Source organism: Grammomys surdaster, unplaced genomic scaffold (assembly GCF_004785775.1).
Source record: "Grammomys surdaster isolate TR1022 unplaced genomic scaffold, NIH_TR_1.0 125504, whole genome shotgun sequence".
Classification (NCBI taxonomy): Eukaryota; Metazoa; Chordata; class Mammalia; order Rodentia; family Muridae; genus Grammomys; species Grammomys surdaster.
The window spans coordinates 681,659-692,910 of record NW_021620360.1 but is presented as its reverse complement, the minus strand read 5'-3'; the positions used below and the strand labels follow the sequence as shown (position 1 = coordinate 692,910).

Sequence of the window (11,252 nt, the reverse complement as noted above, 5' to 3'; positions counted from 1 at the left end):
TCCGAGGACCTTAAAGATTGAAGCCTCCTTCCGAGGACCTTAAAGATTGAAGCCTCCGTCCGAGGACCTTAAAGATTGAAGGGCCCCACTTACCGATCGATCGCCCTGACTGCTACTGGTTCTGGAACTCCGGGAATTCTAAGAAATCCCCGTGCAGGCCACCAAATGTGCGGCGCCTACCACCCCGACCAGCAGGGAAGAAAGACTCGCACACCAGTTCCTTCCAGCAGCAGTTTACTCAGGAGTTGCTAGTTACATGAAGCTTGAAGGTGTGCCCCCGAGCCAACCCTGTGTAGGACTGCCCATGAGCCCATACCATGTCTCGCACTGTGATTGGTCAAGGACCCATGACACAAGATCAGGCCACCAGGAAGTACCGCCCCAGGACCAAACAAGGCTTGTTTACTCCAAGTCTGCAAGGGCAAGCAGGCACCATCTTTAAGGCGTGGCAGCAGCGCTCCACATCTCTGGAGGAGCTATTATGGATTCCCAGAGCTCCCAGTATATCTCCTTTCACTCCAATGGCCTCAGGATAATCTTGTCCCCCACACTAACCTGGAGCTGGACCACAGTCTCCTCCTCTTCCACCTGTGAGAAGAAAAGCTGTGAGAATTCAAGGAAGATCTTGACACTAGACGTTTCCAGAACTGACAACAGACCCAGTTGGAGACAGTAGCAATGAGGGGTGTGGATGTGTTTCCCATTAATGAGCAGAGCACACTTCTAAAGGAAGCTGAGAGAAAATTCAGACCCTGCCTTTTCCTACCTGTGTTTCTCCTTCTCATCATCACAAAAGCCACCACAGCTCCAATGATGGCCACAGGTCCAAGGACACCCAGAACAGCAATGATTATCATGTTAGAGTCAGTGGATGAAGGAGGCTCTGGGAAGGACAGGTACAGGAAATGAAGGTGAGGGTCATGACTCCAGCTCTCAGCCCTGATCAGCTCAGGGTCTGTAGAAGGCTCCAGCTTTCCTTGACCCCAGCTCTGCACCCACACCCTCCTTACCCCATCTCAGGCTGAGGGGCTGAGGCAGCCCCTCATGGTACACATGGCAAGTATATTTCTGCTCCTCCCCAGAAGGAACCACCACGGATGCCCACTTCTGGAAGGTTCCATCCCCTGAAGGCCTGGTCTGCACAAACTCCATGTCCTGGGTCAGTTCCTCCCCATTCAACTGCCAAGTCAGAGTGATGTCAGCAGGGTAGAAGCCCAGGGCCCAACACCTCAGGGTGACATCACCTTCTTGTCTGGGGTGATGGGTCACATGTGCCTTTGGGGCATCTGTGTGGAAGATTTGAGAAATCCCATAATTAGCAAGGCAAACTGAAATCTACACAAGATACAGCTAAATCAATGGTGACACTGAACTATGTGCCTGTTTGAAGACAAAACTGTCATCGCACTAGTGACCTCCAGGCAGAGCTGGTCCCCTCAGCACAGAACTGCACTTGTTCCTGGGGGACTCAGAAGGTATGAGGGAATCCACATGAGCCAGTGAGTCAACATGGCCTTACTTATGTGATGTTCTATAGCATGAGATAGGTAGTCAAAGAATGACAGATAAAATGGAAAATAAGTAATTTATCATGTGTTTGTGTTCATATCTATATTAGAAATTAGGGCCATATGTACTGGAAGGGTTCCACCTCTGAGAGTCAACCACTGTTGTCATCTGGCTTACCAGTATAACTGTCAGTCCAAGTGAACAGCCATCACAATGTATGTGGCAGAAATGTGGTGAACCTCTGACACTCAGCCAGAGAAAATGACTCCCAGTCCCTGCCTCTGGACCACAAGGTACAGGTGTGATACACAGGAACCCTGGAGTGTGCTGTGGACCCCAGTGTAGTACTCACTGGAACACAGTGGGCTCACAGGGTGTGTGGATCTTCCCTCTCACTCCAGCCCTGGATTGGAGAAGACCCTGTCTCTCAGAAAGTCCCATTTCGCCGGGTGGTGGTGGCGCACGTCTTTAGTCCCAGCACTTGGGAGGCAGAGGCAGGCGGATTTCTGAGTTTGAGGCCAGCCTGGTCTACAGAGTGAGTTCCAGGACAGCCAGGGCTACACAGAGAAACACTGTCTCAACCCCCCCCCCCCAAAAAAAAAGTCCCATTTCTTTTCACAAGGCGGAGTACTGTAAATTGTGGGGGCAGGAAGAGCAGGAGGGATCTGGATGTTTAGTTCTGACAGGAAACAGTCTAAGTTCACAAGAATCTCTCCTTTAATGAGAACCCTGATTTAACTTGTCTAATTATCCAGGTTAGCACTCGCCCCTGGCACCTGTGGAGACTGATACAAATGATAATACAAGGGCATGGAGAATCAGGATCACTCCTGTGCAGACAAAAACTGACCAGAAGCAAATAATGCCTTATAAAAATGAAGAAAAAAGAAAGTAAGAAAGAAAAGGAAAAACAAAAAAGAAAAAAAGCAAAAAGAAATCCCACAACTTAGTATTTCTGCAGAGTACCCCATAAGGGCTCATGTGACCATTCACCACTGTAGGAATAGGGTTGTCGAAGGCATGGGCATGCAAACCCCACAGTCAGAGAGGGATCTTCGAGAATGTATTCTTTCGAAAGTTCTAGATATTAGGGGAACCAGCCTAGTGTAGAGGAGTCCATGTCTCCCATCAGGTAAAGGAGACTTCCGGTCCCAAGGTGTAAGGGCAGACACACTCAGCATGACAAGAGTTAGTGTCCACAGACAGTGGATGTGGGCAAAGAACAGGGCCTGGGAGAGGCCATGGCTGACAGCAGGGAGCCCCTGCTGTTATTATATCATGAAATTCTCTCCTTCCCTCCTGAGTCAGACTGGGAACTATCCAGGGAGAAGGCTGACCCTGGGAGAGTCAGTGCAGTCACTGTGATGAGGATCAGGCGACCCAGGGACACTCTCTCCCCTCTGAGACAGGGACATCACCCCAGCTGAGGGTTTCTTCTTCCCCAGGACTGAACCCCAGCCCGAGGGCAGAGGGAGGAGCTGCCCGCAGCCCCTCACCTGTGCGCAGCAGCGTCTGCTTCCCGAGCTCCAGGTATCTGCGGAGCCACTCCACGCACTCGCCCTCCACATAGGCCCTATATGTCTCTGCAAAACCAGCCTGCTCCCACTTGCATTTTGTGATCTGCGCCGCCGTGTCCGCCGCCGTCCACGTCTGCAGGTCTTCGTTCAGGGCGATGTAATCGCGGCCGTCGTAGGCGAGCTGCCTGTACCCGCGGAGGAAGCTCCCGTTCCAGTCTACTTCACAGCGGGAGATCCACTGGATAGTGTGAGAGCCTGCAGGACCCCGCGGTCAGCCCCGCCCACCCGCCCCGGCCCCGCCCACCCGCGGACTTCTCCAAACTGAAAGTGAAACCAGTCCCGGGTCGGTTCTGCTCCCGAACCTCGGACTTGGGACCCGGGGCGTCTCCGGCCCCTGTGTGGGGACGTGGAGGGGTCGTGACCTCCGACCCGGGGTCACTCACCGCCCTCGCTCTGGTTGTAGTAGCCGCGCAGGGTCCTCAGGTTCACTCGGTTAATCTGCTCCTTGCTCTTGGCTCTCTGTGTGATCCGCTCCCAATACTCCGGCCCCTCCTGCTCCATCCACGGCGCGCGCGTCTCGTACCTCGGATTCTCCGCGTCGCTGTCGTAGCGCACGAACTGCGTGTCGTCCACGTAGCCGACAGAGATGAACCGGGGCTCCCCGAGGCCGGGGCGGGACACGGCGGTGTGGAAATACCGCATCGAGTGTGAGCCTGGGGGCGGCGCGCGGTGACACCTCGACCTCCTCTTCGGACCACGGGTGGGTGCGCGGGCCGGGAGGGGAGCAGGGCACGGGGCTCGGGACGCGGGTGGAGAAGGGGCGGAGGGTCCGGTGGATGACACAGGGACGCGGCTTCCCCGGTGCCGACCCCGCCCCTCAACGCAGAGCCCATTTCCTTCCGGACCCGGCACTCACCTGCTCGGGTCTGGGTCAGAGCCAGGGCGGCAGCCAGCAGCAGGAGCAGCGTGCGCGGCGCCATCGCCCGCATCTGGGATCCGGGAAGTCTGAGTCCCGCAGGCTGCATGGACTTTATAACCAGTGCCCGCGGCGACACTGATTGGGTCGCGCCACCCAATGGGAGAGAGACTTGCCGGCGCGTCACCAGTGTCCGGGCAGAAGGACCTGACTCAGGAGCAGAAGTGAAACTGGGGAGATGGGGACTCCCCAGCCCTGGGCTTCCCCACCCCTGACCTCACCGCCTGGAGACTAAGACTTTGCCTGAACCCTGTGCTGTGGACAAAGCGATGTTTGTTATGGTGTCTCCGAGTTCTGACCCAGAAGCTGTCTGGACACCAGGAGCGATCCTCAGGCCAGACTTTCTGTGTCCTCTTCTCCTTCTTCTCTTCAGAAGATAGACCCTGGATTCTTCTAGAAGAAAAGCCACTGCAAGGCATACAATGGTGGTACAAGTGGTTGGGGATGCAGTGGAGAGATGCTTCTCCTTAAACAGAGGCTCGGGCCTGCAAGCTCTACATGGACCCCACAGAGACCAGGCTCATTGTTCACCTGCAATGGGCGACTCACACTGCCAAGCCTGACTGTAAAGAGGAGACTTTGCCTCTTCTCTCAGCATCTCTCTTCTCAGCCTCGGGCTGAGACACAGATTCGTCCTGTTTCTTCCCAGATGAAGCATCTGTAGCTACAGGTGGGTGTGTTTTATTTACAAGATCTTCATTCTCAGTCCTGAGATTGTCTTTTTGGACCTAGGTCATTGTCTTGGCACTGTAGACCTCCTCGTCCACTGGGAAGAGGGTTTAGTATCAAAGGGAACATAAATTTTATGCACCCCATTCTCCCATGTTTTGATTAATTAGGTTTTTAAATGGGAATAGGTATCAATCGTAGCAAATACAAATTTTTGTGTACAGTGATGGGATGTTGGTGACATAATTCTTGTAAGAGGGCATTAGCCTTAGGGCTCTGAAGTTGGTGCCCAATTGTTGTATGGCAGGGATGTGAATTAGGGAGGCATGGGAGAAGCAAGTTCTGAGCATGTGTTTGAGGTATTTTATGGGGGCATTGAGGAATTTGGCTGTAGCTCTTTCAGGTTAATATGGTTATCTGATGGGAGTTCTTTAGGAGTGAGGGGTGACAGAGTAAAGGCCCCAGTTGTGACAATCTTACTGGCTGAAGTGTTGCCATCAAAGAGTGGTCTGGTGAGGGATGAGTGTGACCACACATGGCTGACTAAAACTGGATATGTTCTAGTTTAAACTATTTTTCAAATCTTAATTACTAGTTGGGAAAGAGGGTCACCACCAAGTCTAACATAGGAGCAGGTTAGCCACAGGAGTAAACTAACTGTATAAGTGCTGTCTGAACATAGACTAGCTGGTTCTTTTAGGTATGTTAAAACCAGGAAGATGGAATACAGTTCTTTAAATCAGGGAGATTTATCTGTGAGGGTGAAAAATGTGACTCAGAGCCAGTGTCTCTTTGGTTTACTGTGTAGAGAGCATCCTGTGGCTCTCCATATGTAAAAGTTGTGGGCCTTGGGATACCAGACCTAGAGGACAGTGGAGAAAGAAGCAACTTAAGACTGGAGTGGAGGAAGGAATTTATCTTTGGGGTAATAGTTGTCTGTCTGTCCTGGGAAGCCAATGAGGCTATTAGCAAAAGAGGTTTGGTTTCTCAGAAGCCATTGGATATCTGAGATGGAGAAGAGAAAACATTTACATCAGGTTCTTTACCTATAATTTATAAGATATGCTCTCTTCCTGTCCTAATAGTGGATAAAGTGTCAACCTCAGTTAGTAGTGGAGGCACTATCCCTGTAGGAGCACGGAGCCATTCTAGGATCCCCTGAGGTGGATGTAAGTCTCCAACCACTGTGGGGGAAGAACTGAATGTAAAGACCTGGATTGGGTGTTGTGGATCATAACATGCCAGGTGCTTCTAACATGGTGTTTAATAGAACAAAGGGTCCCTCTGGCTGCTGCTGTCAGGGAGAGAGGAGAGAAGAGGGTCCTTGTCACCCTTAGGTAAATCAAATAGAGGCTGTGATTGCCTGGTTGGTATGGTGAGCCAAGACCTAAACCAATTAATATTGCCTATGAAGCTTTGAAGGGTATTTAGGGTTAATGCATTGGGGAAGTCACTGACAGGTGTAGCTGGCCAGACTCAGGATCCACGGATTTCTCTCTCTAGGAATGTGACGGGTTGAATAAGTTCAATCTTTCATTTTTAAAGATTTATTCTATTTTATGTGTGTGAGTACATGGTAGCTCTCCTCAGGGACACCAGAATAGAGTATTGGATCCCATGACATATGTTTTTTAGCCACCATGTGGTTGCTGGGAATTGAAGTCAGGACCCCTGGAAGAGCAATCAGTGCTCTTAACTGCTGAGCCATCTCTCCAGCCAGAACAAGTTGAATCTTAACATTTGATAATAAAAAGCCTTCTTCTGTTAGGGCTTTTATGGCTTGAAATTCTCTGAGGTTAGGTTTTGATCTTGCCTTTTAGCTTGTCATATTAAGAGGTCATCCAAGTAATGAAATATACAGAGGACTGAGTTAAAAAGGGGTTTTAATGCACCAGCTACAGCTTCTTAACAAATGCTTGGGAGAGTTCCCTCCATTCAACCCTATCAGCTGGTCCTGAGGTATTGACTTTATGTACAAGAAGGCAGTTGGGGGCTAAATGGTGCCAGGCCTGGAGTGTACATAAACAGACCTGCTTAAAGCAGCCATCAGGGAGTAATGCTTACTAAATACCTGTGGAGAAATTACACTGGCCAAACAATTGGCTATAGTTCCAATTTATTAATGGAGGGAGGTTGTCCTTGCTGGGGTCCTATTTCTTGTTTACATGTGTCATTTTTTCTAGCTTGCACCTAACATTCATCTCCAATACAATTCTTCCCACTGTGCAAGACTAAGTAAAGTAGTTAGCACATACCTCTCCAGTCTAGGGGGTTAAAGGTCGCTCCTGAGCCTTTATATAATAGATTTCATGCATGGGGCATGAATTCCATCCTTACAGTTGGCTTTGCATTATTTTTTTAAGTCTGTTACTGGGAGAAGACACCAATCAGTGGATATTGTCTTGATACATGTAGATTAACAGGGAAGATACCTATGGATGGAGGTTCTGGATCCCTGGACCACTGTGGCTGAGGATAATTGTTCCCAGTGTTTCTGAGATGACAGAGCTGCTCTGGCTGATGCTTTGGGGGAGGTGCTGTAGATGTAAGCATTTCTGCTCAGATAAAAGAGTATCTTGGGACTTGGAAGCTCAGGAATCACACAGGTCTGAGGTGGGACAGTGTCCCAGCAGAAAGGCATTCTGAGACACAGAGTCCAGGAACCACACAGCTCTGAGAGGAAGCCTCCTCAGTGGAGACATTGTAGCTTCCAGGGGAGGGTCTTCGCAGCTGAACTAAGGATCTCAGGAGTCTCAGCCCCACTCCCTCTCTTCTCTTCTTCATTGCTGCTTTTCTTCTTGGCTTCTTCTGATGAGAGAGTCATACCAGGCAGCAAATCTCATGAAAGAGGTGTATTGGAGGATCCAGGATGTGGAGGGATGAATCCAGGAATGGCTGCCTTTGGCTCTTCGGAACTAACAGCAGGGAATCAGTAAAAGGCAGTCCTTATATAGGATTTATGAGGGGGCAAAACTTCTCGGGACAGAGATTTCCAGAGTGAGGATTGGTGGGATTTCAAGTCTTTAGGTTGGTGGTGGGAAGAGGCTCAGAGATTGGTGGGTTTTCCTGTCCAGGAATTGGTGCCTTTTTTTCACCCCTCTCTTTTCCCTGCATCTGGGCCAAGTCTTAGGGTGGAATGTGTACCCAACTGTAGCTGGCTTTTGCTGAGGCATCATCTCTGTGGGCTGCTGGAGGAGGCTGGAGAGGAGGTACTCACACTTGGGACAGCTCCTGTGGGACAGCTCTTGCAGTGTTTAAGCAAGGCAGTAGCCTGAGGTGTGAAAGAAGGAGTCATTACCATGGACTGCTCCTGAGATCAGCTCCTGCTGAGGTGGGAAAGAAGATGCACAACCATGGATAGCTCCTGTGGGACCTTTTACTCCTTTGGACAAAGTCTGGGTCTGGAAGGAGTGGCCTGTAGCTGCTTTGATCGCTTTTGTGGCGCAGAAGCTTTTGAGGTGAGACCCTCAGAGACCATTGCTTCAACATAGTTCCTGTATGTCTTCACTGGGAAAAAGATTCCCAATGGTAGCTTGTGTATTAATCCAGGACAACAGGGAACCCCCCACCCCCCATCTCTCTCTCTTTCTCTCAGCTTTGAAAAGCCTTCATGGCAGAAGCTCCCCATAAGTCGTAGGCATTTTCTCTTTGGGCTTGCATGAACAACAGAGAAGAATCTGGCAAGATACAGATGAAACAAAAATCTAGGAAAGAGAGCTAAGGACCCTCCTGGGGTTTGGAGGAGCTCAAGAGAAAACCAGACAAGCTAGCTTGGTAGAATGACACACCGAGAGATTTCTGAAGAACTGGCAGTTTAGTTGTAGAATCATGGTTGCAAATAGATATCTTATATATAGTTTAGAAAATAAAGTTTCCTCGCTGAAGTAGGAAGTTAGTGCCTCAGTTTATTCCTCCTGTGTCTTTAGTACTATAAATATTAGTTAATTTAAATGGTTACAGGCCTATGGGCAGGACTTTGGTCTCCTGCAATACAGAGTCATCCACAATGCAGAGCAACAACAGGCTTATGAACAGGACTTTAAGTCAGACTGTGCTGAATACCACATTCATCATGCCCAAGTCATGGCTGCAAGTCACAAGTCCATAGAGGTGGTGGTGGAGATTAAGATTTTAAATATAAGATAGTCCAGGTGCAAGAATCTGTACCCAAGTTTTAGGAGAGAGAATCATCACTATTAGGTCTTGTCTTATCTGTGGATGTGCTCCTGAGGGATGAACAGAGAGATCACACCAGACACCCGAGAACCCTGGAAAAGACACTGGAAAGAAGAAGCAGAAATCATCACAGAAGCATGGCCACAGGGAGTGGCCTGTGCAGCTTCAAGACTGCATCATTAGTAGCTAAAACAAATGGATGGGAGGAAATGTAGTGTGACTTACCTAATGCACCCAGCATTTTTAAGGATATCTGCTTGAGTCTCTAACCTTCAGCCCTGGGTATTCATAATCCTGGGTACAGGACAAGGGTCTGGCCATCCCTGTGTCCTTGTGATCACAGACTCTCAGCAGGTGATTCACAGTGATGGAGAGTGCAGAGCCCAGAGGTGACACAGCCAAGAAGTGACTCCATCAAGGATAACAACACACTGAGCTCCACCTGGGCACAGCACTGGTCACACTCAGCCCCCAACACCTCATCCTGTCCCACCAGATACACACAGCATAGTGGCACAGATTCTGGAAGGTTCTTCATCTGCCAATTATTTCCTCCAGGAAACACTAAATATTCTCTGTCCTTCAGTTTACCTGTCAATCAACTCTCAGGTCAAGGATGTTAACAATCAAGTTCTCATTCAGATTCTTATTCTCAGTGTGGAAGTGAGGAGCTGCAGCTCAGAGCAGCATGGAGCTGACAGGATTCAGATGCCCTCTCCTGCCTGCTGGACCAGTGTAACTTTAGTTTTTTCAAATCCAATTTTTAATGATGGTTCTTAAACACTCTAACTTTCCTTTTAACTCACCACCAACCAGAGGTAGTGGAAAATAAAGTATATGGTGTTGGTTGAGGAATGGGGGAGTGGACCTGTTTAGAAATTGTTTTTTGGAGCAACTCCTGTCTGTATTGTCTGGAAATCAGCAGTTCAGTTCACAGGTCAGCAGCAGCAGCTCCATCCTCAGATTCTCCGTGTTGCTGTCCAAGGGCATGAAGTGTGTGTCTTCCAGGTAGCCGACTTCCATGAACCGGGGCTCCTGGAGGCTGGGCCAGGACACAGTGGTGTGGAAATTCTGCATCGAGTGTGATCCTTGGGTAGGCGTGCAGTGAGACCCCGACATCCTCCAAGGACCCGAGGCTGGTGTGCGGGCCCGGGAGGAGAGGGGCGAAGGGCTCCAGATGAGGGTGAAGGGGTGGAGGGTCCTGTGGGCTACGCAGTGACGTGGCTTCCCCGGTGCCACCCCCGCCCCTCCCAGCAGAGGCCATTTCCCTCCCGACCCCGCACTCACCGGAGCTGGTCTGGGTTGGGGCCAGGGCGGCCGCCAGCAGCAGGAGTGCCATCACCCCAGCTGGGATCCAGGGCATCTGAGTGGACTTTATAACTAGTGTTGCAGCAATGCTGGTTGGTTCTACAGGACCGCATCACCCAATGGGGGTGAGACCTGCCTGGTGGTGCCTGCTGCCTTAGGAAGTCAGAGAGGCCATAAGATCCCTAGGAGCTGTACAGGTGAGTGTTAGCAGCCTTGTGGGAGGGCAAAGGAGGGCCAGGGGTTGAACTGCAAGAGAGAATAGTGTCTTCAGGGAGCAGAGTGAGGCCCTTACTCACCTCTGTCTCAGTGAGGGTTTCTGTTGCTGTGGTGAGGGGTGACTGAGAAGGCAGAAATGGGGTCAACATGCTCTTTAGACTGCTCCCTGTTGTCTGGGGAGTGGCAACATCTTTGGGGACCCAAGAAAGCTGGGATGCTGGGTAGGTTTAATCAAGCTGTTTCTTCACTGTCCTGGCTTTGCAGGACCATCTGCAGCTGGGGAATGCAGATGCCTCTTTAAGTTGAACCATCATTTGGCCTTTGCTTTGAAGCTGTCTGACATGCACAGTTTGAGGAAACACCTGGAGCTAGCATTTTACTGAAACACACACACACACACACGGAAAATAAGGTAATGTTAAAGAGGTGAGAAGATTTTTTTTTCCTTAGGTGAACATTTGAACTTTTAGGCCCATTAGTTGAGGGTGGGGCACCCAAAGACCACAGAAAGAAGGAGGAGACCCTCACCCTTAGTAATAAGCTGAATATGCAGGAGATGAAACAGGCTGTTGATTGACAGCACTTAACTGAAGTAAATTTGAACTGTGAAAGGTGGATTCAAGTAGATTCTTTGAAGCTTAAAGTAATTTTTTAGGTTACAAAATGAGATAAACTTTAGACATGTAAACATACCACTGTGTAATCTGTACTCAAATTCACATTGTAGAAAAGACAGCAGACTCCTGCCTTTGAGTCATAGTAGAAGCTTGGGGACCCCAAAATGATTTGGAGATAAAAGCATGAACAAATACTCTTTCCTTTATCAAGAACACTGGGTATATATAGATTGGACAGGTGTTTTTAGCTCAAGGAGAAGCACT

General features: G+C 49.7%; 1 protein-coding gene and 1 long non-coding RNA gene across 4 annotated transcripts in view; one reads left to right on the top strand and one right to left on the bottom strand.

Moving 5' to 3' along the window:
• Positions 1–4,054, bottom strand: part of LOC114638119 (H-2 class I histocompatibility antigen, L-D alpha chain-like) — a 6,497-nt gene extending 2,443 nt beyond the window's left edge. The window contains exons 1-7 of one of the 3 annotated variants that reach the window (XM_028786496.1): positions 3,943–4,054; positions 3,470–3,739; positions 3,006–3,281; positions 1,011–1,286; positions 767–883; positions 556–588; positions 388–413 (exon numbers count right to left, since the gene is read on the bottom strand). In XM_028786496.1, the coding sequence (XP_028642329.1) occupies positions 403–413; positions 556–588; positions 767–883; positions 1,011–1,286; positions 3,006–3,281; positions 3,470–3,739; positions 3,943–4,051 (1,092 nt within the window). In that variant the 5' untranslated portion in view covers positions 4,052–4,054 and the 3' untranslated portion in view covers positions 388–402. Of the gene's footprint in view, positions 1–387; positions 414–555; positions 589–766; positions 884–1,010; positions 1,287–3,005; positions 3,282–3,469; positions 3,740–3,942 lie in introns of those variants that run through there. The other 2 variants (XM_028786498.1, XM_028786497.1) reach the window with 2 other exon arrangements.
• Positions 4,055–9,419: 5,365 nt separating this feature from the next.
• Positions 9,420–10,919, top strand: LOC114638121. The gene is made up of 3 exons (XR_003713824.1): positions 9,420–9,940; positions 10,261–10,352; positions 10,636–10,919. It is a non-coding gene; the product is annotated as an uncharacterized LOC114638121 (long non-coding RNA).
• Positions 10,920–11,252: the final 333 nt, after the last annotated feature.